Below are 25326 nucleotides of genomic sequence, written 5' to 3' on the forward strand. Positions count from 1 at the left end.
GGGAATTTTCCGGGGATATCCGGAAAATGCCTGTAAAATATCTGGGAAATCCCCCGGAAAATGTGTGAAAATGTCCGGGAAATACCCGGAAAATATCCGGAAAATATCCGGAAAATGCGTGAAAATGTTCGGGAAAAGCGTGGAAAATGCCTGAAAAATCTCCGAAAAATGCCAGGGAAATGTCTGGAAAATATCCAGAAAAAGCGTGGAAAATGCCTGGAAAATCCCCGGAAAATGCCTGAGAGATGCCCAGAAAATGCCCGGAAAATATTCAAAAAATGCGTGAAAATGTCCGGAAAAGGCGTGGAAAATGCCTGGAAAATTCCCGGAAAATGTCAGGGAAATGTCTGGAAAATGACTGGGAAATGCCTGAGAAATATATGGAAAATATCCGGAAAATGCGTAAAAATGTCCGGGAAAAGCGTGGAAAGTGCCTGGAAAATCTCCGGAAAATGTCTGGGAAATGTCTGGAAAATATCCGGAAAAAGCGTGGAAAATGCCTGGAAAAACCCCGGAAAATGCGTGAAAATATCCGGAAAATGCGTGAAGTGGTCCGGAAAAGGCGTGGAAAATGCCTGGAAAATCCCCGGAAAATGCGTGAGGAATTGCCCGGAAAATGTCCGGAAAATATCCGGAAAATGCGTGAAAATGTCCGGAAAAAGCGTGGAAAATGCCACTTCAAATTTGCGAAGTAATTAAAGCAGACAACCAAAAAAAGAAAAAGAAAGCTAAAATCTTTCATATTAAATGTATATGGGATATTCATATTTCATATGTGCTTAATGTAAGGGTTTAAAGATATTTTTTTTTATATTTCTCGATTTATTTAAAAAAAAATGATTACGGCCATTATTAGGTTAAGTACTTTCGATATCAGTTTAAAGTTTTTTGTTATCTGTAATACTTACAAAAAAAAAATCGCCTGTGCACACTGAACGATTACACCTTGTACATGAATGCCTTAGCAAATGTTCGCCGTGATTATTTAAATGATCATAATTTTTTTATTAATCAACCAATTGACATGAATTAAACACTAAATGACAAAAAAAATTAACTACAGTTTTGGGTTCGGGATCAATTTAATAATTACACCTGCTAATATTTTTTTACATATTTTCATTGTATAAAATCGTAACATAACTTCCTTTGTATTGTTCTATTAACACATAGATAATATCTTCCCAAGGTACTAAATTTTAATAAAAAAGTTGTTTTTGTTATTTATATCTAAAAAAGAGTATTTATATTAGACAGAAATAAACATAAAATTTTTATAAGTTTTATGGAAGCTGAATGTAATGCAAATGGGCAAATGTAAAAGTAAAATTAGGTATTTAAAATAAATAAATGAAACAACTACCAATTACAGAAAAACTTCTTTTTCGGTTGAAAATTGCTGGATCATGAGTATAATTCTTTATCTCTTACCTTGGGCAGTCTGGAAGAGATCGCTAGTAAGCGATAAGACCGCCTTATGTACATACCGTGTTAATCCATTTGGTATGATTGTAAATATTTTACGTATATTAAATTGATAAATAATATGTACTCTGATCCCAGTACTATCTGTACCGCGAAAGCCATAACGATAATAAAACAACAGTAAAGCACGAATAAAAATCATACTTGTACTGTGAGTGCAATATTTACGTTTCAAAATAACATTTTTTTTGGTACTAAAACGTAGGTAGATTCTCACGCACGCACGCTGATACGTGGTTGGCTGCCCCTTTTCTCATTCCCGAAAAATATCCTCTAAAATTACCCAAGATTCTTCCAATGATTGTACCATACGTTGGAAATTAACTTTATTCAACAATTGACCACACGCCAGGATACTTATTTCTACTACATCCTCACGCAAATCGTTAATTTTTTATGAACATTGAATCTGTAAATAAAAAAAAATGAAAAGATTACTTTACCTTATTTTATTAAAAAGCTACTAACAAATAAAATTCTATCAAGAACTTAAGTGACCTTCTTTGGGCGTATAATATAGTCTTGTAAAAGTTATACATAAAAATAAAATTTCATCATTTTCTTATTTTGTCGTAACTTCAATTCTAATTAAAAACATGAGTCTAACTATATAATTAATTATGTATAAAGAATAAATATAAAAGCCACAACTTACCTTTTGTGGGAACGCAAGAAGGATTTTTTAAAATGTCACAATTAACTGTTAATGGTGTCTTGTTTGACATCAAATAATAAACATCTACCCTCACTTGTAAAATTTTATTTAGTATATTCACTTAAAATATAAGCACCTGAAGTGGACTCTGGGAAGACATGGGTTAAAAAGTTAAATAAATAAGTACAATTAAAAATCCCACCAACATCATATTATTTAATTCTTAATTATAAATTTGCAAGAAGCGTTAAATATGTAAATTGATTTTATTTTAATGAAGTCTCATAGATGGCGCTGTTTCAAATTTGTCTTTATACTACTAAGATTCATTAAACTGTTTCTCTGCCAAAATTACGTAAATGACGTAGTTTTTATAGTGTAAAGCTAGATAATAGCGTGGCTTACCCAAAAACAACATTTAAACATGAGTCTTTAGATTGTACGCTGTGTCATACACGGAATACGTTAGAAAAATAAAGGTTCACAGCTCCTCCCCCGGAGGTGATAGCATGATAATGTGTATATAAAAGCCTCACCCGACCTGTTAGTAATATTCATGCAAAATTTGAAGTCAATCTATGCGGTACTTTTCGAGATTAGCTCGGACAAATATACAGACAAACAGACAAACAGACAAACCGACAAACAGACAAACAGACAAAAATTCTAAAAACTATGTTTTTGGCTTCTATATCGATTATAGATCATGGATTATGTATTCTTTTAAAAAAATATTCAATGTACAGTTTTGACTTTCCTACGATTTTATTATATGTATAGATTTCGGAAATAGAATCTTAGAAATATCAAAGCATCCAATGTTTGACTTCCTAGCCTGCTTCATAATTTATTTCCAACAAAAGCAGCAGCTGTAAACGCTCGCTCAGGTTCTACACTCGTTGGAGGTATAGATAATAGATACTTATATTTTATATACATGTATATAAAAACACTCTTTATTAATTGCTTCCTCACTAAAGCCTGTGTAGGAGCTGGAAATAAGTCAAGCCATTCGAAATCCGATAACGACTGATCGTCATCTTCTTTTCGTGGAGTTTGTAAATAATTCAACACACCAGTTTCACTTTGGATGTTTTTATTTTATTGGCAAGTGCTGAGTTTTTGCTGACTAGTTATTATATAAAAAAACTTAAGGTGGCATCAGCCGACAGAATACTTCTACTGTCAATTTGATTGGGCCCATTAACAATTTTATTTAACAATTACACAAATACGCGTATTTCTACACGTATACGTGCAACGTAGTGATTGTTAAATAAAAGGTCCGAGAAAATATGATGAGCGGTTTTATTGAACAACGAACAATGAATAATAATGCAATCGTACAAGTGTCAAAGAATCAAAGTGACAACAGATAATATATGAAATGAAAACTATTTATTATCTATGTTTATACTTCACATCTCCCTTTCTTTGTAAACAAACTAAACAACCATAACAAACCAAACTTTTTTTTTTTTTTTTTTTTTTTTTTAATATATGTATACACTATGAATGAACATTTTTATTTAAAGTATTAAATTTCTTTATTTTTACTTATCCAGTAATTAAAAAATTATATCTATCATATGATTATATAACAAGATACATGGCAAAGCATTCAGTTCTAATTAACAATGTTAATGTAAATGATTACTGAACAAGTTCTTATAAAATTATAGTAAACAAGTTATAATTAACTGATACTTAATGTTAATGATTAAGATACATGAAATAGTACTACAGTACTTATTGTTTTTTAACAATATTAGAGATTGAGTTTATTAATAGGTTTTATAGGTCTACCATATCTTGAGACTTGTGGTGCAGTCGCTGGTTGTGTCACCATATTAGAACTCTGTGTATTATTAGAGCTAAGCATCTCTCGCATCTCTGATGGATGTGTAGTTGTTGGGGTTGTTGCAGGAACACCCGGTGATTGAGTTTGAGCTGGCATCTGTTGTACTACTGGTTCTTCTGTGTATTTAGTTTCAGGTACAGCTATTCTGTTGCTGGGAATATCAGCTTGTGTCTTGTGCAAATGACTTAAGTTTCTTCGTAAAATTTGTCCTTTATCTGTTTGTATAATAACAGATCTTGGTAGATTTTTGGGCTTCTCTATTACTCTCGCCCCTTCCCAGTGTTGGTGAGCTACCTTGTGTCTGATTTTATCATTAATTTCCAAATTTACTGGTCTTGTAGTATGTTTATTACTGTAATTGGCCTGTTTCTCTCTTAATGTCTGTAGTTCAGTTGTGACTCCTTGTATGATTTTTGGTTTTAAATATTTGTCACTTACAGGTATTGGTGATCTTGTAATTCTGCTGAAAAGTCGTTGGTTAGGTGAGCCTAATAGGTCATTTCTAGGTGTATTTCTCCAGTTCAGTAACGCAAGCTGCACGTCTGACTTGTCAATGCTGCATTTTTTTAGTATGTTTTTTGCTGTTTGAACTGCTCTTTCAGCAAGTCCATTACCTTGATGGTGATGTGGACTAGATGTGACATGGTTAAATCTCCATTCTTTTTGAAAGGTCTTAAATTCTCTAGACATATATTGTGTTCCATTGTCAGTTTGTAACTCTTCTGGTATACCATGGGTAGAAAACCATCTTTTAAGTTGTTCAATCACTTCATATGACGACTGGCTTTTTAGCTCTTGAAAATCAATATATCCAGAGTAGCTGTCACATATAACAAGGTAAGTTTTTCCTTTTAATTCAAATAAATCTGAAGCAATTATTTGCCATGGAAGTGTAGGAAGCTTTTTAACTAAGACTGTGTCTTTAATGTTATCTCTTTGTGTTTGTTCGCAGACGGTGCACCCTTTAACTAGCTTTATGATATCATTATATTGTCCTTTCCAATAAAGAAATTGTCGAGCTCTTCTCAAACAGCTGTGTATACCAAGATGTCCTTGATGAATATTTTTTAACATTTTAGGGATTTGTGATGCCGGAACAACAATCTTATCACCTTTGAATATAATTCCTTTCAGATAGCTCAATTCTTCTTTAAAGTTAAAATAGTGTTGTAGTTCTGTAGGTAGTTCTTTCATGGTTTCAGGAAATCCTTGCTTTATAGTCTTCATTAGTAACTGTAAATGTTGATCTTCTTTAGTAGCCTTAATTAATTCTTCTTTAGCATCTAGAGACATAGGTAGTATAACTGCGATTTTTAAGTTTTCTTCTGGATCATATCTCAAGTTAGACGCATCACAGTCTCGACTAAGGAAGTCTGCTAATGGAATTTCAGTTCCCTTTTTGAATAATACCTTGGGTGAGTATGGTGCTAAGTTAAACATTATTCGTTGAAGTCTTGCGGGGGCTGATTGTATGTTTTTCTTAAATATTGTCTCTAGTGGTTTATGGTCGGATTCTACTGTCAGTTGTTTACCATAAACATATTCATGAAATTTCTTACATCCAAACAGTATGGCGAGCGCTTCTTTTTCTATCTGTGGATAATTCTGTTCAGATTTGGTCAATGCTCTTGCTCCATAGGCTACTGGTTGTCCTTCTTGGAGAAGTGCAGCTCCGAGATTTTTTGAGCTTGCATCTACAGACAATGTTACAGGTTTGTTGACATCATATAGTCTCAATACTGGGGGATTTTGAAGCACTTGTTTTATTTTATCAAGAGCTTTTTCATGATGAATTTCCCATGTAAAGCTTGTATTCTTGTGTAACAGGTCTCTAAGTGGATTTGTCAAATCCGACATGTTAGGGATAAATTTATTGAGATATGTAATCATTCCTAACAGTCTCTGTAACTCGGTTTTATTTGTAGGTTTTTTCATTGCCTGAATAGCTTCTACTTTGCCTGGGTCTGCTTCTAAACCTTTAGCTGAAATAATGTGTCCCAGAAATTTTATCTTGGTTGCTTCAAAGATGCACTTGTCTTTGTTAAGTTTGAAGCCAGATTTCTTTAATATTTCAATGACTTTGTCAACAGTTTTGCGTAGTTCTTCTTTAGTTTTTGCATGTATAAAAATATCATCGATCGATACTCTCACATTTTTTATATTACTGAGTAGATTTGTTAATATTTCTTGGAATATTTCTGGTGCTGATGAAACTCCAAACGGAAGTCTCTTGAAAGAATATCTTCCCCATGGGGTAGCGAATGTTAATATTTTTTGTGTTCTTTCTGATAGTCTAATTTGCCAGAACCCCTTTGTGCAGTCTAATAATGCAAAGAATTTAGAACCTTGAATATCAGCTGAAATTTCTTCTATAGTCGTGAGTGGAAAATGACGTCTGAGGATATTTTTATTGACATCTGATGGATCTATACAGATTCTTATTTTGTCCTTTTGTCTGACAACTACCATAGGACTCACAGCAGGAGTTGGCTCCGTTTCTGGTTTTATGACATCTAACTTTACCATCCTGTCAAGTTCTTGCTTAACTTCGGCTCTTATAGCATGGGGTACTCTTCTTGACGGTTTAATCTCAAGCTTTGGGTTCTCAATTAGGTCAATATCATACACATAATCTTTATAACAGCCTAATCCTTCAAATATATTATCAGTATATTGGCTCACCTTCAATGTTTTGACTCTTGCGACAAGTCCTAATTTTTCACAGGTCTCAAGTCCTAGGATTGGAGAAACTTTTTCTTCAACTACTTTGAATATTATTTTTGTTTCTTCATTCTTTAATTTACATAGTAGCTCTGTTTCACCTAGAACTGCCATCTTGTCTTCTGTGTAGCTTATTAAATTTTTTGTTCGGCTTGGTTTCAAAATTGCCTTTGTTTTGTTCATCAAGTGTCTTGGTAACACATTGCACTCTGCTCCTGTGTCTAGTTTGACTGTAATCCTTAAATTGCCAACTTGTAATTTTTCTGTCCAGTTTTTCTTTTCTCCAGACCTTATAGCGGATATATACACTTCATCTTCGGATTGAGAGCTTTCTTCTACTGCGTTTACTCTATTTTTCTGTTTGTAATTATTATGTTTCATTTTTGTGCGACACATATTAGCAAAATGACCCTGTTTGGAACATTTGGTACAAGATTTGTTAAAAGCTGGGCACTCTCTACTTTTATGGTTAGTACCACATCTTCGGCAGTCAAAAGTCTTGTTTTCGTTAGATCTTTTATTTTTCACAGCAAAAACTTTATTTTTACTATCAAATTCATCTAATTGTTTAGATGCTTGTTCACTAGTTTTGCAGATCGTTATTGCTTTTGTCAAGTCCAAATTTTCTTCCGTTAGTAATTTTTTCTAACCTGATTTGATCTAATTCCAAAAACGATTTTATCCTTTATCATTTCATCCAGTAAGTTGTTAAATTCGCATTTACTTGCTTGAGTTTTTATTTTGATTAAAAATTCATTAAATACTTCGTCCTCGTTTTGTTCGATCTTAAAGAATACATATCGTTCAAAAGATATGTTCTTTTTCGGCGCGAAATATTCTTTGAATTTATTTTTAATGATTTCAATATCATTTTTTTCCGCGTCGACAAGGTTAAAACTGTTAAATATTTCGATGGCGTCTGGGCCTATGACCGCCATAAAAGTTGCTGCCTGGATTGCGGCTGGTTTTTTGTCTAATTGTATTGCTGTGGCATACCAGTCAAATTGTTGCACCCACCTTGTCCAACACGTTGACTTGTCGGCGTCAATTAATTGTAGGTTAGCTGGCGGCTTTATTCCAGCCACTGCGTCGGATGTCGTCATTTCACAGCTTTCTCATATATTTTCTTATTACATACTTTACAACCGCTTCTGACACCATGCAACGTAGTGATTGTTAAATAAAAGGTCCGAGAAAATATGATGAGCGGTTTTATTGAACAACGAACAATGAATAATAATGCAATCGTACAAGTGTCAAAGAATCAAAGTGACAACAGATAATATATGAAATGAAAACTATTTATTATCTATGTTTATACTTCACATACGCGTCGCCTGAATTATTTCAGAGTCAATTTGTCAAGGTCCGGGCGTGCGGATTGCAGTTCTTTATAAATAAAAAAGGCGTTGACGACGCAATAATCAAGAAAATGAATAAAAATCCTGTGCCACCACTTATGGGATTTTCTGTCAATAGCATAACTGCCTTTGAGTTGATCAAATTTGTCGACAAAATACATATAATATGGTCATGATAGTTAGACAAAATAAATACTGATCTCTTGTCTTTCAATTTCAACAAACATACGTTTATGTCACTTATCCTCAGCGTTGATAAGAACTTTCGGTTTGAATTCACCGTTCCACAAGACAGAATTTTGTCCTCTCGTAATTTGACTGCTTTGCTGAATTTTTAGTTTTTAGGCAACAACACTGCCATCAGCCAAGTAGTTTGTATTCACTCTCAATGCCACTGTGGACACCCACTTCTCTTCCACTAGGTGCCGCAGCTCTAAGGAATTCCGCAGCCATGCGACTTTTTCCCTTAATTCTTCGTCGGATTCTGAAAGGAATCATTTTTCATTTAAATTGAAAACAGCAATACCCGTAAGAGTAAACAAACTCGCTTTTCATTAAAATATAGGTACATTACCTGCTCATGCTGCTGGCAATCGTATTAATAAATAGAGCTACATCCGAATTCGATGACGAAGATGATGTTCTTGACAAGGAACGTGAACGGGCCCTCTCGATAATTCGACGACTACGCAACTGTTTTCGTTTATTATATACGAAACGAAGTAATTTTCTAGAGGCGTTGCGGGCAGATGTCTGAAAGAATGCAGATAAATATTATGAAGTGTAGTTAGTACAATGTTACAGATTCTTTAGTATTAAACAGTAGAACGGTTTTAGTTTATTGATCAACTGACTTATTTCATCGTTGGTTAAAATTCTGAGTGTTCCAGAATCCACTCCTATCTTCTAACTATGGAGTTTGATTAGGTACTTACCACGAAATTGGGTTACATACTCCTGCAACCCCCACCTCTTAAGGAGATCACTGGTTAATTTATCGATGAGTATTCTTTTATTCGAGAAATTGAATTGTTTTTGCACTGCACAAAATATTTTCACTTGTGTGTCAAACACACGCACGCTCACTGACGCTAATCAAATGAGCAATTGAGCAGCAACGTCCCGGTCGCTCTGGCCGCCGGCAGATCAAAGTAAGCATGCATCTTGTTACTAGTAAACTTTACTAATTCCAATAAAAGGTATATATAAACACTTATAGCCATAGCTGTAATGACAAATAATAGTTTACTTCTTGAGGGAAAAATAAAACTTGTTCTAAATTACAAGTTCACGAATTATAGAAATAAGAAATGCCATTTGAAAATAACGCCATTTAACAACGTTGCTATTAATTACTCCGAAATTTTTTCTCTCAGTGTGTTCACAAAGCAATCGATCATTAAAACAATCTTTACATATTACAAGTATACACTGGGGAATACACAATAATAGTCCAACATTTGTTGCAAGGATTAGGAAAAACTCAGAAAAACCTAATCATACTATTGATTCATAAATGTTCATAATATATTCAATAATTATCACAATTTATTGAATATGTTTATTCATTTCTATCCTAATTTGGATTTAATGTCTTGAAAGGCCACGACAGGTTATGGCTTTAATTTTATTACATTTTATTCAAACTTTTCCCTTGGAAAATGATATTTTATGTCTATATGTTTTGAGCTCTTATGACTGGTGGGGTTATTTGCAATACTTATTAAAAATCGAATGAGTGACTATCCTACTCATAATTAAATTAATTTTCGATTTTGAGACTCGCCTGCGCTTCTCCACTTTGCCAGTGTCTCTGTATTTTTGTTTTAGCTTGTATTTTAGTCAGATAATTTACTAAGGTTATTGGTAAGGTTCAAATTTTTTTGTGTGAAAATATAATAAAGATTTTTCTTGAAGAAATAAAGTATAATTGAAGAAATATAGCACGTACCCGCGTCACAAATACTGAAGAGCGTGACAATTTGTTCAGGATTTTGTCGCAATATACAGGTTCCTATAATTATCACTAAAGTGAAGTATTATTTAATGGAATAGGTACTTCTATTTAGGTTTAACATTACTTTTTCCTTCTTAAGTGCTGTACAACAGCAGCTGAAGATCCTTAAATAGGAAAATATTGACGGATTAAATTTTTTCGAAGTAATTTCTGATTCACTGGTGAATTTCAATAATCGGTCCCAGCGCTTTCTACTGTTGCCAAAGAAGTTTAACGAGTCTTGAATTGTTGTTTTTTGCAACAATTCAAGACTCGTTAAACTTCTTTGGAAAAACTTCTGAGTTTCTGCACAGCATCTTTTACTACCTTTCAACTTCTGAACGGCAGCATTCTATACCAAATTTAAATGAGGTGTGGCGCAATCATTTTATACGCAACACTGGCCCCCCCATAAGACCCTTGCACAACACTTTTTCGAATCGACGATCGACGAAAAGGACCCTTGCCGAACAACATTATAGCTTGATTTACCAAATCCGCTGCGCTGTTAAAAGTGACTACGTGCGAACCCTAGAAATATGTACCTCCCTGACTTCAATATCCATTGGTTGCCCATTTTCCGATCTTGATATCACTCAATATCTTACGACAATGCTCAGTTCATCTACTTTTGACAAGTTCTGCGTGATATCCATGATGATGGTAAAAACGGTGACGCCCTAATTTGCTTCGTTTTCGACTTTTCCAAGACGCTTGCAACTTGCTATAACTGTATGTATGTAAATGCTATTTCAACTCATTTCCGGGTCTGATAAACGGTAATAAATAGCTTTCATATTTATTTTCACCTACGTTTGAACAGGGCATCTTTTTAATTCTATCAACAGGGACATAGCTGTCTGCATGTCATAGGAGCCACGGATGGCGTATTTAACATTTTTCATTTTCATATATTAAGTACTTACGACAACTGACACATTACGAGGAAATAAAGAAATATGTTTATTTTGCCTCGAAAGGCATTAACTTTCAGGGATAAAAAGACAAAAATATTATATTTTATTGACTCGTGATCGATTTTTTTCTTTTTTACAAGTTTTTTTCAACAGCAGTATTCTATACCAAATTTAAATGAGTTGTGGCGCAATCATTTTATACGCAACACTGGCCCCATAAGACCCTTGCACAACACTTTTTAAAATCGACGATCGACGAAAGAGACCCTTGCCGAACAACATTATAACTTGATTTACCAAATCCGCTACGCTGTTAAAAGTGACTGCGTGCGAACCATAGAAATATGTACCTCCCACACTTCAATATCGATTGGTTGCCCATTTTCCGATCTTGATATCACTCGATATCTTACGACAATGCTCAGTTCATCTACTTTTGATATGTTCTGCGTGATATCCATGATAATGGTAAAAACGGTGACGCCCTAATTTGCTTCGTTTTCGACTTTTTCCAAGACGCTTGCAACTTGCTATAAAAGTATGCTATTTCAACTTATTTCCTGGTCTGAAAAACAGTGCCAAATAGCTTTGACATTAATTATCACCTGCGTTTGAACAGGGGCCTTAGACAAACGTACGTAACGCCATGGAATAGAAACTGCTAACGCTAATTATTGACATAAGCTCATGAAATTTTGGTAATGGTTCGATCACACTACCAACGACGCAGACGACCACGACCAAAGTTCCAATCTTGCCGAAATTTGTTCAAAATCAATATTAAAATCCCCCGTCATTCTGGTACTCAGGAATAAAAAAAATCGAGGTCAATTAATAAAAAGAAATAGGGTTTTTTTGCGATTTTCGCCAAGACGGTAAGTTTATCATACAATCACCTGAACCAAAATTGTATATAATCTAATTATTTAAAAAAATGTTAAATACATTTTTTTCTAGGAGCCACCGTTTCTATGAAAAACCTGTTTGTTTATCCATTGATCTCAAATATTTTTTTTCCAAACACCAATACGACAGGAAATTCTTAAATTTCATTTTTAATTGTGTTTTGCACAATTTTATTTAATTGCGACTGGATGAAAATTTTGTTCGTGGTCGTCGTTGTCGTTGGTAGGGTGACCGAATCCTTATGCAAAACATCATACGCTTATGTCAATTTCTATCGATAGCGTATTCTATTCCTTGGCGTTTTGACGTTTGGCTAAGGCCCCAGGGCATCTTTTTAATTCTATCAGCAGGGACATAGCTGTCTGCATGTCATAGAAGCCACGGACGGATTTATTTATTTATTTATTTACGGCATACGCCGAACCATACATATATATTAAACTTACTTTTCTTATATTACTTACGACAACTGACACATTACAAGGAAATAAAAGATGAAACACCTTACAAGGAAAGAAAGATGTGTTTATTTTTCCCTCGAAAGGCATTAAATTTCAGGGATAAAAAGACAAAAATATTATATTTTATTTACTCGTGATCGTTCTCTTTTTTACAATTTTTTTTCATTTGAATGCTATAAAAACTAAATTACAAGACAAAAATATAACAATTTCTTTTTAGGTATTCACTAGTTCAACGGTACATATTCACACGTTGTGAAGCGGGCAAAATAATAAAAAAATACAAATTAACAGCTAAAATTGTTTGCCCGCAGTTGTCCACGGCTCTCCACGGGAACAGTAATGGCGGTATATGCGAGGTGTGCGTCACGCAGCTGCGCAACGCGTTCAACTTTAAGAAGCAGGTCCAGCACACTGAGGAGCGTTTCAAGCGGCTGCAGGAGGTGGCTTTCAAACGTGAGTAGCAGACGTAATACCACCATTACAATTAACTAGCTGCGCTTCGCGGTTGCACCCGCATGGCTCCTCCATGTTGGTTTTAGCGTGATGATAATATATAGCCTATAGCCTTCCTCGATAAATGGGCTATCCAACACCGAAAGAATTTTACAAATCGGACCAGTAGTTCTTGGGATTAACGCGTTCAAACAAACAAACTCTTCAGCTTTATAATATTATTAAGTAATTAAGTATACTAAGTATTAAGTATAGATTATAAAAACTACGGGATAGTTAGAGATTATTAAAGCACAGGACTAGCAGCTAAGTTTTCGTCTCCGTGGAATTTTCGGGATAAGACCTATCCTTAAGTCCTTTTTGAGGTGACATAGTACCTTTACCAGGGTTCAGTATTTGAGGCGTGAAGAAGATACAGACAGAGTTACTTCGCATTTGTAATGTTAGTTAAGATAGTTATACCTCATCAATCTCTTTTAAATATTATGTATTAGTCACTTGTATTATTCTGTTGCAGCGGAGACGATTAAAATTGAATTGGGACCCGATGATTCCGAGGTGAATTCGGACAATATGGACGACGATTTCTCTGGTGCAGGTATGTTCATAGAAACTATTATTGATTTATTATGTAGACGGTAATGCAGCATGTAACATGCGTTTACTTGTACTGTTATTAGGCACTAGCTGCTCCGCGCGGTTTCACCCCCATGGCTCCACTGCTGTTGGTCATAGCGTGATGATATATAGCATATATCCTTCCTCGATAATTGAGCTATCTAACACCGAAAGAATTATTCAAATCGGACCAGTAGTTCCCGAGATTAGCGCATTCAAACAAACAAACTCTTCAGCTTTATAATATTAGTGTAGATACGCGTCTAAAAATATCAAATCATGCATTTCATATACAGTTCGCGTCCAACTTGTATACATATAGTGCATTAAACATTCCGAGCTTTTAGATGAGATGCACCGATCTAAACGATCATGCCGCACGTTCGAAAATAGAAAGATTCAACAATCAGCTGCCAGTCACGAGCGCTTTACACGAGCCGCGAGCGCAGACTGACTGGGTGAAGATGTTCTTGTCACCGTAATGAAATAGGATCGTGCAAAGCGCTGAGTCAGATGTAGGCTAGCCCGTACAGTTACTAGAAATATTAAAATTATCAATTTACTCACACGCACCCCGTTTTCAGAGTACGACGTGCCGATAAAGTTCGAATCGGCCGAAGATACTAAGCCGAAAAAGCGCACGGTCAAAGCGTCCACGTCAAAGAAGAAACCGAAGCGCGAGGAGCCCGGCGCCGAGACGTCCGCCAAACGTAAGTGATCGATGTCGAATGACGTTATCGGCTATAGCGGTTCTGTGTTTGTGCGGGTAGTTGCAAAAAAAATTGGTTGTGGTTTTAAACGCGTTTGAAATCTGTTATAATTTTTAAAACTATTAAATATAAATAAGTAAATAATTTTTAGGGTTTAAGTGACAAGGTTTAGCAATAATTGTATGAGCGGAAATATATTTTTTTTAATAATATAGAAGTTTGACTTTTAATATTTTCGATATCGTCGTAAGTATATCTAGCCCAAACACAAAACTTAAAAGCCATGTTTTTCAAGGATTTGGAAGAGCTGCGTTTTATATTTTTACACTAGCTGCTCCGCGCGGTTTCACCTCCGTGGCTCCACTCCTGTTGGTCGTAGCGTGATTATATATAGCCTATAGCCTATAATGATAAATGAGCTATCTAACACCGAAAGAATTTTTCAAATCGCACCAGTAGTTCCCGAAATTAGCGCGTTCAAACAAACAAACTCTTCAGCTTTATGATTTTAGTATAGATTAGGATATCTCTTTTTCAATTCTATTGAATAGATAGTTTTTATTACGAACATAAGCTCGCGTAGTCAATTGGAATATTATTTTTAGCATTTGATCTCCGATTATTGTAGCTCTCTAAATGGTCTTAACGTGATGGTATATAGCCTACTAGCGGTCCGCCCCGGCTTCTCCCGTGGTAAATATCTTCATCCCCTTTTTCGCAATAAAAGGTAGCCTATGTTCTTTCTCAGGGTCTAAAGGTTGTCTGTGCCAAATTTCATCAAAATCGGTTGAGAGGTTTAAGCGGGAAAGCGTAACAGACAGACAAATAGACAGAGTTACTTTCGCATTTATGATATAAGTAGGGATATGTTGACCCGAACTGTTAGTAATATTTACGCAAAAAATTGAAGTACTTTTTGAGGTTAGCCCGGACATAGAAACAGTCATAACTAAAAACTATACTTTTGGCTTTGATATCGTTTGCGATAGCATCACGCCCCATGTATTGTTTAAAAAAATATTCAATGTACAATTTTACTTTCCTACAATTTTATGTATAAAGATTTTGAATACTATAAAACTAAATGTGAAAACTTCATGTATCTCATTTTAGTAAATGACTTAAATTTGTATCAACTCTCATACGCCAACTCTTCCATTTTCTTTTTTTCCAATTTATATCTATGTGTGTATAGCGGCAATGCAAAATTAATTAAATGTATCGTTAATTGAAAATATAAAATATTTGTATCTTCGTGGTATATTTTTCACCACTTAAGTACCTTTAAGGTGCCTTAAATTTTTTTCGTTAGGTAAAATATTTATTATTTTATCGATATACGTACTAGGTTTCCGCCCGCGGCTTCGTCTGCGCAGTCAAAGAAAAACCCGCATAGTTCCCGTTCCCGTGGGATTTCCGGGCACCTTTTTATCCCGGGAAAATGACGTGATCATTTTCCCGGGATAAAAAGGTGCCTATGTCCTTTCTCGGGTATCAAAATATCTCCATACCAAATTTCATGAAAATTGGTTCAGTAGTTTAGGCTTGATTGAGTAATAGACAGACAGACAGAGTGACTTTCGCATTTATAATAGTAGTATGGATGTATCTCTTTGAACTACAAAATACGTTTAATTTGTTCTATTATAAATGTATGAAAAAACAGTATTATTTTCTTCAATTAAAACAATACATTATCACTATGTTTCAAGCAGTAGGACATCAACCAAAAAGAAATGGAATATATACAAAAATTTTAATAAAAATAATATTGTTAGATTCTATGCTCGTTCTCATTTTGACCCAGGGTATATAAAATACATTCTTTGTTACTCATGTATGGGAAAATAATTTTTAAATCGATCTGTTAGTTTTTGAGTTAAATTGTAACGAACAAACGAATAATCTAAAGCATTCAAGGGGACTGAGTAAGCGACTGTTTTATACTATGTAGTGAAGAATGAATATTAACAGTAAGTAGAAGAGAATAGATAATTGACCGCCTCCTTGTTACAGTGGTTGTCGCGTGAGCGTAGATGAGCGCGTAGCGAGGGGTCCTGGGTTCGATTCCCGGTGGAGATGAATAAAAAAAAATGTCTCGGTCTGGTAGGACACAGAAGTTTGATCACCTACTTGTCCCTAGAGAAAATCGATCAGATGTATGCATAATGCATCTGCCCCTTACCCCCACTAGAAGAGAATAGAGAGAAACTATTTAAAAGGTTTTTTTAAACGATACTGTTTAATTTTGCAATGCCGCCATTTGCTTTTTCTTAGATATGTGTTGTTGTTTGTTGTTTTCACAACATGTTTTTCCACCGTGAGCATTATAGGTACCCTTAATTTATCGTATAGAAAATTATTATCACCTATATTATTGAAAATTTATGCGTGTTTTAATAAGCAACCAAATTCAAATCGTAATAATTTTTCGTAAATGAAAATGTCAATTTTATATGGTTAGTGTTTTTTTTTTGGAGTTCGTCGATTTTAAACTATATTATTGTAATTTGAAAAGGTAAGTTATATTTTCTATAATATCGACGGATAATACTATCCTCCTTTTGTGAATTTAAAATTTAGGTAGGTGTTTTTATTTAGAAAATTTATTATATCTTTACATATAACTAAAAATATATTTGAAATTTGAAATTATTGAAGATTGCGTTGTGATTATAATGATGATATATTATATGTATTGGTCTGAACCCAATATTTTGAGGTTCAAAATTAGGGCTGTTTCTAATCAGTGAGGACATACACAGTAGACACGAATGCTTCTTGATGAAGAATAAACATGTATTTTTTAATATCTCGTATCTCCTTTTATCATACAGAAATATCGTTATATAGAGTGAGAAAGACTGTAATGTATAAGGTCCTTCTTCATTATTCAATGATGCTTCACAAAATGAGATTGTCATACGAGACAAAAAGCAGAGGCTAAAAACCCTGATATCGTTTTATTAAAACTTTTTTAAATATCATTGTTCGAAATGGTGCATTATAAATGTTCAACCATTTCATCAAATAGGTACAATAGCAACCTATAGACTTTCGTCTAAAATATATTTATATAGGATTTTTGGCGTCATCACATCTAAATTATCTACGAACGTTTTTACTAAGCAACAGAACTCATGATTGTTCTGTCACATTTAATAGAAATGCCAATAAACATGAATTTGTGCCACACATTTTCCTTCAACAGCAATAAAACCCGCAAAACTATGATAATTCGCTTAATAGAGGACGTAAAGTATACGGTGCCAAAGAGTAAAAGGCGATCGACAGAGAAGACGCTTAACACACGTAAATAATAAGAAGAGAGTGGATCAAGATAATTGAGATGTACTTCGTTTCTGTTATAGGAACGGACGGCGACGCGCCCAAGCGCAAGAGAAAGAAAAAGAAATCCGATGATAGCGCTACCCCAGAGCGCATAGAGCACAGAGTTAACCTCACCGCCATACTGCAATACTCCAACGCGAGCCCGTTCAGAGACAAGACGATGCGAGGATTCTCTTGTCTCTACTGCGCGGAATATTTCCCCACGATAGAGGAGTTGCGGGAACACACGGCGCAACAGTCGGAGAAAGCGAAAATCAACTCGATGCTCGATTATAAACTCAGCTATAACCCCATCAAACTGGACATCACAAATTTACAGTGCCAAATGTGCAATCGCAGCATGAAAGACCTGAACGATCTCAAGGACCATTTAGTGTCCGAACACAACAAAACAATACATAGGAATATAAAGGATATTATTCTGCCGTTCAGACTTGAGAATGGACAGAATTTCACATGCGTCGTATGTTCGGTAGTGCATATATCGTTTAAGAATCTGTATCACCACATGAGCAGTCACTATAGGAATTACTGTTGTAAGAAATGCGGTATTGGCTACATCACTATAGCGGCGTTACGGAAGCACGGAAAGACGCATTATCAAGGCAATTTTCCCTGTGATTTTTGTGAGAAAACGTACACGTCGTTGACTAAGAAGAGGAATCACGAAAAGGGTGTGCACACGGCCGGCTGGTTGAGGAACAAATGTCCGCACTGTCCCGAAATATTCGTCAGTTATTATGACCGTAGCGAGCACATGGTCAAAGTGCACAACGAAACCCCGATCGTTTATCCCTGCAACGCCTGCAACAAGACGTACAAGAAGAAGTTCGAACTGAACAGGCATATAAAGCATCACCACCTACAGCAAAAGAGCTATTTATGCGATAAATGCAACGCGAACTTCTTTTCGAAACGAGGCCTCATAGACCACATGACGAGGCACACGGGCTCCGAAATGTGCGCCTGCGATGTTTGCGGCAAAAACTTTTCGCGATTGAGAACGCTAAAGGAACACATGAAAATACACGACGACGACAAACGGTTCCAATGCGAGATTTGCAAGAAGACGTTTATGCAAAAGTGTAGCCTCAAGAGCCACGTGCGCTTGCATCAAGACGACCTCGATATATTCAAGGAGTTTGATGACGTCAAACATCTGATTGATAATCGGGAGATGACGTTGAAGGAAATTGCCGCGGAGAGTAAAATTAAAGCTCTCGCTGAGAAGGAAAGTCAGAGAATGGCGTAGTTGTTATTGTAGGTTGTGATTAAAGATATGTCCGTTTTACCAATACATGGGTTCAATTTTAGGGAATTGTTTGGCAGGCCAGGCTTTATAGTTAGGTTGCCTTAAACAATTGACAGTTTTTCACCAGCTACAGCCCCCGTACGGTGATGTCTCGCAGCAGTATTATTTCAAAAATGACAGCGATATATAAATCGTCTAGCGCCATCACTTTCACTGTTCACAATTCACATAATAGAAATAATACTGCTATAGGAAAAAGGTGACTTCCTCAGGTCAGAGATTCGACTAATATTTTTATCACGCGAATAGAAGGCTAGATTGAGCTAGTGTAGAAATTTTTGTATACAATGAAGAATTGGTATGAAAAAACACGTTTAAAAATTATTTTAAAAGGTATGACTTAGTTTAAATAGCTTATTTTTAAATTATCTAATCATGTTACGCGTTGTGGCATTTTAAGTTTCCGTTTTGTTAGTTCGCATACTGAAGTCCCAATATATATTATAGTTGCCGGCACGTAACTTGAACAATTTAGCGCAGTAGGGGAAGCTAGCGTATATAAAAATGTACTAAAACTTGATGCGCAAACTTTCCCCAATAAGCTAATTTTTGTTCAAGAAGTTTGCCGGCTATACCTTGTGTATGTGGAATTATTGACACTGTTAGACACTTTTCTCTGCTGTTACATTCGCAATATTAAAAGTGCCTGACCATATTTAAGATTTTATAGATGGTTTATGATATCAATATCGTGTGTTGATTTTTTTTTGTATTTACTTCTATATTTAAATAAGAGTGCAAATATAAATGAAATTAAAAAATATAAATATTAATAAAAAGATATACTTAAGTATATATATTATATAAGTCAATCAGAATCGAGAAGTAGTATATTTTGAAGTAATGTTAAATATATTGGTTAAAACGGGCATAAATTAACAAAATTCACAACAGAGTGCATTCCTTAAAGACAAGTGCAATTACAGATATTATTGCTTATCGGAAATCTTTATAGACATATTTACAGGTGCCAGTTTTAAGAATACTTCTTTTTCACTTTTTTTTTTCAATTTTACTACTACCCTCAATAAAAACATTTTTTATATACTTCGTTCATTTTAATAGTTTGCTTAAAACGAGACATTTTTAAATTTATATAAACACTTCGTTCATTTCGTAATTTCGATACATTTTAATTAATATTTAAATTATTTATCTGTATAAATATGATTTTCAAAAAAGGAACAACGTACATGGTAGCTCATCACAATCATCTCTATCTACTCCATATAAGTTCTATTTGTTACTACTTAATCTGAATGTATGATTTAGGGCTGATTTTTCAATCGTTGGTTAAAACTTATTCATCGAATAACGTATTAAACTACCATTTTAAAAATGTATTCTATAATTGTCCGTATTTGACAGTTCACAGGTGACATTTTAAAATGTTCGTGTAATACTTTATTGGACGGATAAATTTTAACCAAGGATTGAAAAATCGGCCCTTAGAGCGGTATCCGCTACCGCCGTGGGTATCCCGAGGGCACGCGATTAAATCTCTTACGTAGTATACAGGGTTACTTGTAAAACACCAGCAACATCGCAGGACAAGATAGCTAACATCATAAGTAACAACATATTTTGTTCTACGACTTTTGGCATAACGCAATAAATTATTTTTAAATGATTTTTAAGCTTTTATTGTACTCTTCTAACATTTGTAAGTCTATGTTCTATTCATTATCGAAAGGACGACGCGACGCCCCCTTCCCCCTCTCGTTCGCTTCTTTTTTACGTATTTTTTGGGATGCGCGTAGAGTTTATAATATTCAAACGGAAAATTAAATGAATATTTATTTTTGTATGAAAATAAAATCTAACAAATTATCAAAAGTCGTAGAACAAATGTTGTTACTTATGATGTTAGCTATCTTGTCCTACGAGGTTGCTGGTGTTTTATAAGTAACCCTGTATAATAGAGACTCTAATCGCGTACCTATCTGAGTATGCGATTGTTCTCTATGATGTACATTGCAAGAGGCCTCGTGTCTTGAGTTGATAGTATTTCTGTTAAAGATTATACGAAACCATTACAGGATTATTATTTTATTAAGTAATCGTCGAAATGAAAGCAAATAATATAGATTGTCTATTGAACGTTTGTTATAAGTATAATCCTTTCTATGTTTATGCTTTTTGATGTTTTAAATTAATTATCAAAGCCTATATCGGTCTGTATTGGCTAATTACTATTTTTATAATACCATTCCGTTCAACATGAAAACTTAGCCTAGAGGATGAAGTAATAAAATAATTTATAAGATTAGATTTTGTTTGATTTATAAACACACTAGTTTTCTGCCCGCGGCTTCGCCCGCTTTGTTTAAAATTAAATAAATTATATATCTAAACCTTCCTCGAGAATCACTCGATGAAAATAATAACAATAAAAATCTGTTGCGTCATTTAAAAAATCTAAGCATACAGACACAAACGGTGAAATGCGACTTTGTTTTAGACTAGTGATATATAATATAACCATAAAAATATAAATATAATGTTGTATTGAAAATCCTTCTTGACTTTTGATAATATGTATGTACACGTCAGGAATATAAGCGGTTTTATTTAAGTTGCAGTGTGATTTTACGTTGTGATACCGAAACGGCGAGTCAAACAGCTATTTTTCTTTTATAGGCCGTACTGGATCGCGGAAAAGACGAAAACGGACGATAGTGGCAGAGAGTGAGTGCGAGCCGAGTGAGCACGTTGACGATATTGTGTACCGCGAACGGCATCTGTCGGAGATGCAAAAACAGTGGCACAACTTGAACATGTTGCTCACTCATTCTAACATTACGCCGTTCAAAGATCGCAACGACGCCGGCTATATATGCGCGTACTGCTTCAAAGCCTACCCCGATCCCGACGAGTTGAGGCGACACACGCATTACGATCACGGCAAAGAGAAACCGTCGTACAAGGCGGGATCGGGCATGAGCAGCTTCGTAGCGTTCCTAGATATAGTCGATCTCAAATGCACGCTGTGCGATTCCCCCATGGACACGATAGCGGCCCTAACCAACCATCTAGTCATAGTTCACGACAAGAAATATTACCTCGACGTCACGGATTACTTCCAACCGTTCAAACTGACGAACGAACAGCAAATCAACTGCTGCCTCTGCAATGAGATATTCCACAACATGAAGCTGCTGATGCAGCACATGAACGAACACTACAGGAACTTTATATGCACCATATGTGGAGCGGGGTTCGTCAACAGCTTTCGGCTCAATCGTCACGAAACAACGCATGTTAAGAAGAAATCCAGCTTTCCGTGCCGGCATTGTGGACAAGTGTTCGCCGCTGAGTCGAAGAAGAAAGCGCACGTGAATACAGAACATAAAGGAATAGCGGGAGATAGCGTGTGCCAAATTTGCAAGGCTCGGTTCAAGAATTACTACCAGAAAACTCGGCATATGTCCCAAGTTCACAACGTTGAAGGCATCAAATGTGATATGTGCGATAAAAAGTTTAACCTTAAGTCGAATTTGATGCTGCACATGCGCAGTGTACACCTAAAAGAACGGCCATACGCCTGTTCAGTGTGTAGCATGGGCTTCTTTATAAAGCGGCATATGCTGGGACATTATCTGGCGACGCACACGAACGAGAGGAAGTTTAAATGTGACGTGTGCAGTAAAGCGTACGCAACGCAGAATAGCAGGCGGAAGCATATGAAGAAGAATCATGGTATAACTAAGGCGCCGGCGGTAGCTATGGCAAAGTGAAGTGTATTTAACTTGTAAAATACTTGAATACATTTATAAACTGAGGTAAACGCGTTCTGTCTGAAGTTAGCTATAAGCCGGGTTGCGGTTAGTCGGGTACGTTGCTATCTCTTTTCGGCTAATGGTTAAAATGTATATCCTATCTTTTATCTAAGGCGGAACGGCTTTAACTGCTAGCTTATTCGCAGACAGCTTCTACGTCAGTTTATATATGTAGTCTAAGATACAAGAGGGCAGCGCTTGACCATGATCTCGCTTTATGATAAGATATGGCCTAAGATGATGCGATTCCATAGAACTATACGGACTATAAAGTGAAGTGTTGTGATGTGATTTGTAATATTGTATCGTACATTACATAATATAATATAAGGAACACATGTGTTTTAATTTATCTCCTTTTGGATGTCTGTTTACTATTCCGGAATTACCCAAAATCACATTTTCTTTGTTTGACATTGATTGAATTAAAGATAGTCGTATCTAAGAAATCAGTTTTGCCGTACCTATAAACTATTCAGTATCTCAAAGAGACAGAAGTTCGCAAAGAGAAGCAAGTCTTATAATTATACTTATTGATTTACGAATCAAATTTAAATTAAAAACAGCGTAGACAAGTACTGTGAACATGTTTTTGAAGTACACGACGACGTGGATTTGCGCGTTGAATATACCTGCGGCATCATCAACGCGCCTTATATCTTACTAGCTGACCGCCCGCGGCTTCGCCCTCTTTGTCTAAAACCTCATAAATAAAATATATATAAAACCTTCCTCTTCAATCACTATCTTAAAAAAACCGCATCAAAATCCGTTTTAAAGATTTAAAAACAATGCAAAGGGACGTAGGGACAGAGAAAGCGACGTTTTATACTATGTAGTGATCAAGACCATGACTCTTACACAATTTCTACAATTAAATGTATTGCTTCAAAGAATTTGTCATATAGATAGGTGAAGTGAAGGCCCGTGTCCCCGTAGTGGGGTAAGAGGCAGATGCATTATGCATACATCTGTTTCACTGATCGATTTTCTTTAGGGACAAGTAGGTGATCAGCCTTCTGTGTCCTACCAGACCAAGACATTTTTTTTCTTCGTCTCCACCGGGAATCGAACCCAAGTCCCCTCGGTTCTACGCTCACGCGTCAACCACTGTACCAAGGAGGCGGTCATATAGATAGGTGAACCATATGATAAAAGAGTCAAACCGTAGAATCTCATACTCGGACATTACTTAGCATATCCAGCCTTTCAGACAACAGGCAATGAATACCATTATATGAAGCAGAGAAGAGGCAAATAATACAACTGTATACATAGCTTCAACACATTATATGTGGATAAGAGCAATAGCATGCATTTATTCTTGTGACACATGCAAGGCAAATAAAAGAAATTTAAATATTTGGACATCACCCACGGATCACACACGGATGCACCCTTGTTTCCGATACACTTATAATCATTTTATTTGGTCATAGAAACTTAACTTATAACAGTAATATTTTTTACGAATCCATGTATTAATTGAGGTCACAAAATATTCAATTCTTATTATGATTCGCTATTTTAGGTCCTTAAAAAGATTTATGAGACTTTGTGTAACGAGATATACTTTGAAAAAAGAAATCTTTTGTTACCTATAAGTTTATTAGAGTCATTATTATTTTTTACATTCATACATTCCATTTCCAGTAATGTATAAAAAAAAAATTGAGTGAACTCTTTCATTTTAATGGGATCAAGTTTTTATGACATACTCTTGACCGCGCCTAATGGCACCAGAACTGTAGATATCATGTGCGTAAATAACTCCTGTTTTTCTTTGTAGGTATACAACGTAAAAATGTCGCAAGGAGCTCTAAAACTGAGCCAAAGATAGTAAACCGGATGATAACTATCGTATGCAAGAACGAATTTACCGAAGAGGTGCCGGAAATAAGACAGAGGGAGATTGTTAAACATCGCATTAATATTCGGACAATTTTGGAGTGTACAAACGCAACACCCATACGTTGTTTTGGTGGCAAAGGTTATGCTTGTTGCTTCTGCGATGAGCAGTTCGCAGAACCGGCTGTTTTAAAAGAGCACACCATAAATGGACATAGTACTAGCTGTAAAAAGGAGTTTATGAAGGGAGCCGTTATGTCCAAGTATCTTGTGAAGTTGGACATAACGGCCCTGAAATGCAACCTATGTGAAGAAGGGATTGAAAGCGTAGATAAATTGATAGGTCATTTGATTAAAAATCACGACATCAAAATGTTTACGGATATAAAAAATCATATAGTGCCGTTCAAGTTCGATACAGACACTCTTCGTTGTGCCATTTGCCTACAAACGTACGCTAGGTTCAAGGGTTTACTAGAGCACATGAGCGTGCACTTTCGTAATTATATATGTGAGACGTGCAACGCCGGATTTGTCAACAGCACAATGCTGAAGAACCATTCGAGCGGCCACGAAAACGGGTCGTTTCCTTGCGAGTTCTGTGCCAAAGTATTCTCTAACCAACGCAATAAGAAAATGCACGAAAAGGCGGTACACATTTTCGCAAATAAGATGAACAGGTGTGGGTACTGTAAAGAGATGTTCACTTCGCATCACCGCAAACTGAAACACCAGATCAACGTTCACGGTATGAAAGAAGTGGCCATCAAGTGTCAAGCCTGTGACAAAACATTTGCATCACAGAGCGGCTTGAGAATACATACGAAGCGGGATCATTTGGTGGAAAGGCGGTTCGCGTGTACACTGTGCGATATGAATTTCTTTCAGA

General features: G+C 35.5%; 2 protein-coding genes across 2 annotated transcripts in view; one reads left to right on the forward strand and one right to left on the reverse strand.

Annotated features, from left to right (window-relative positions):
* Positions 1 to 25326, forward strand: part of LOC123702570 — a 95682-nt gene that overhangs the window by 17129 nt on the left and 53227 nt on the right. Inside the window, exons 2-4 of the mRNA XM_045650344.1 lie at positions 12678 to 12819; positions 13337 to 13417; positions 14022 to 14147. Coding sequence (XP_045506300.1) covers positions 12678 to 12819; positions 13337 to 13417; positions 14022 to 14147 — 349 coding nt within the window. The remainder of the gene's footprint in view (positions 1 to 12677; positions 12820 to 13336; positions 13418 to 14021; positions 14148 to 25326) is intronic.
* Positions 3431 to 10396, reverse strand: LOC123702478. Its single transcript, XM_045650240.1, has 2 exons — positions 10376 to 10396; positions 3431 to 4547 (listed from the first exon to the last, which is right to left on the reverse strand). Exons 1-2 carry the CDS (start codon positions 10394 to 10396, stop codon positions 3909 to 3911), a joined length of 660 nt encoding a protein of 219 aa, XP_045506196.1. The 3' UTR covers positions 3431 to 3908.

The sequence above is a fragment of the Colias croceus genome, chromosome 23 (assembly GCF_905220415.1).
Source record: "Colias croceus chromosome 23, ilColCroc2.1".
Lineage (NCBI taxonomy): Eukaryota > Metazoa > Arthropoda > Insecta > Lepidoptera > Pieridae > Colias > Colias croceus.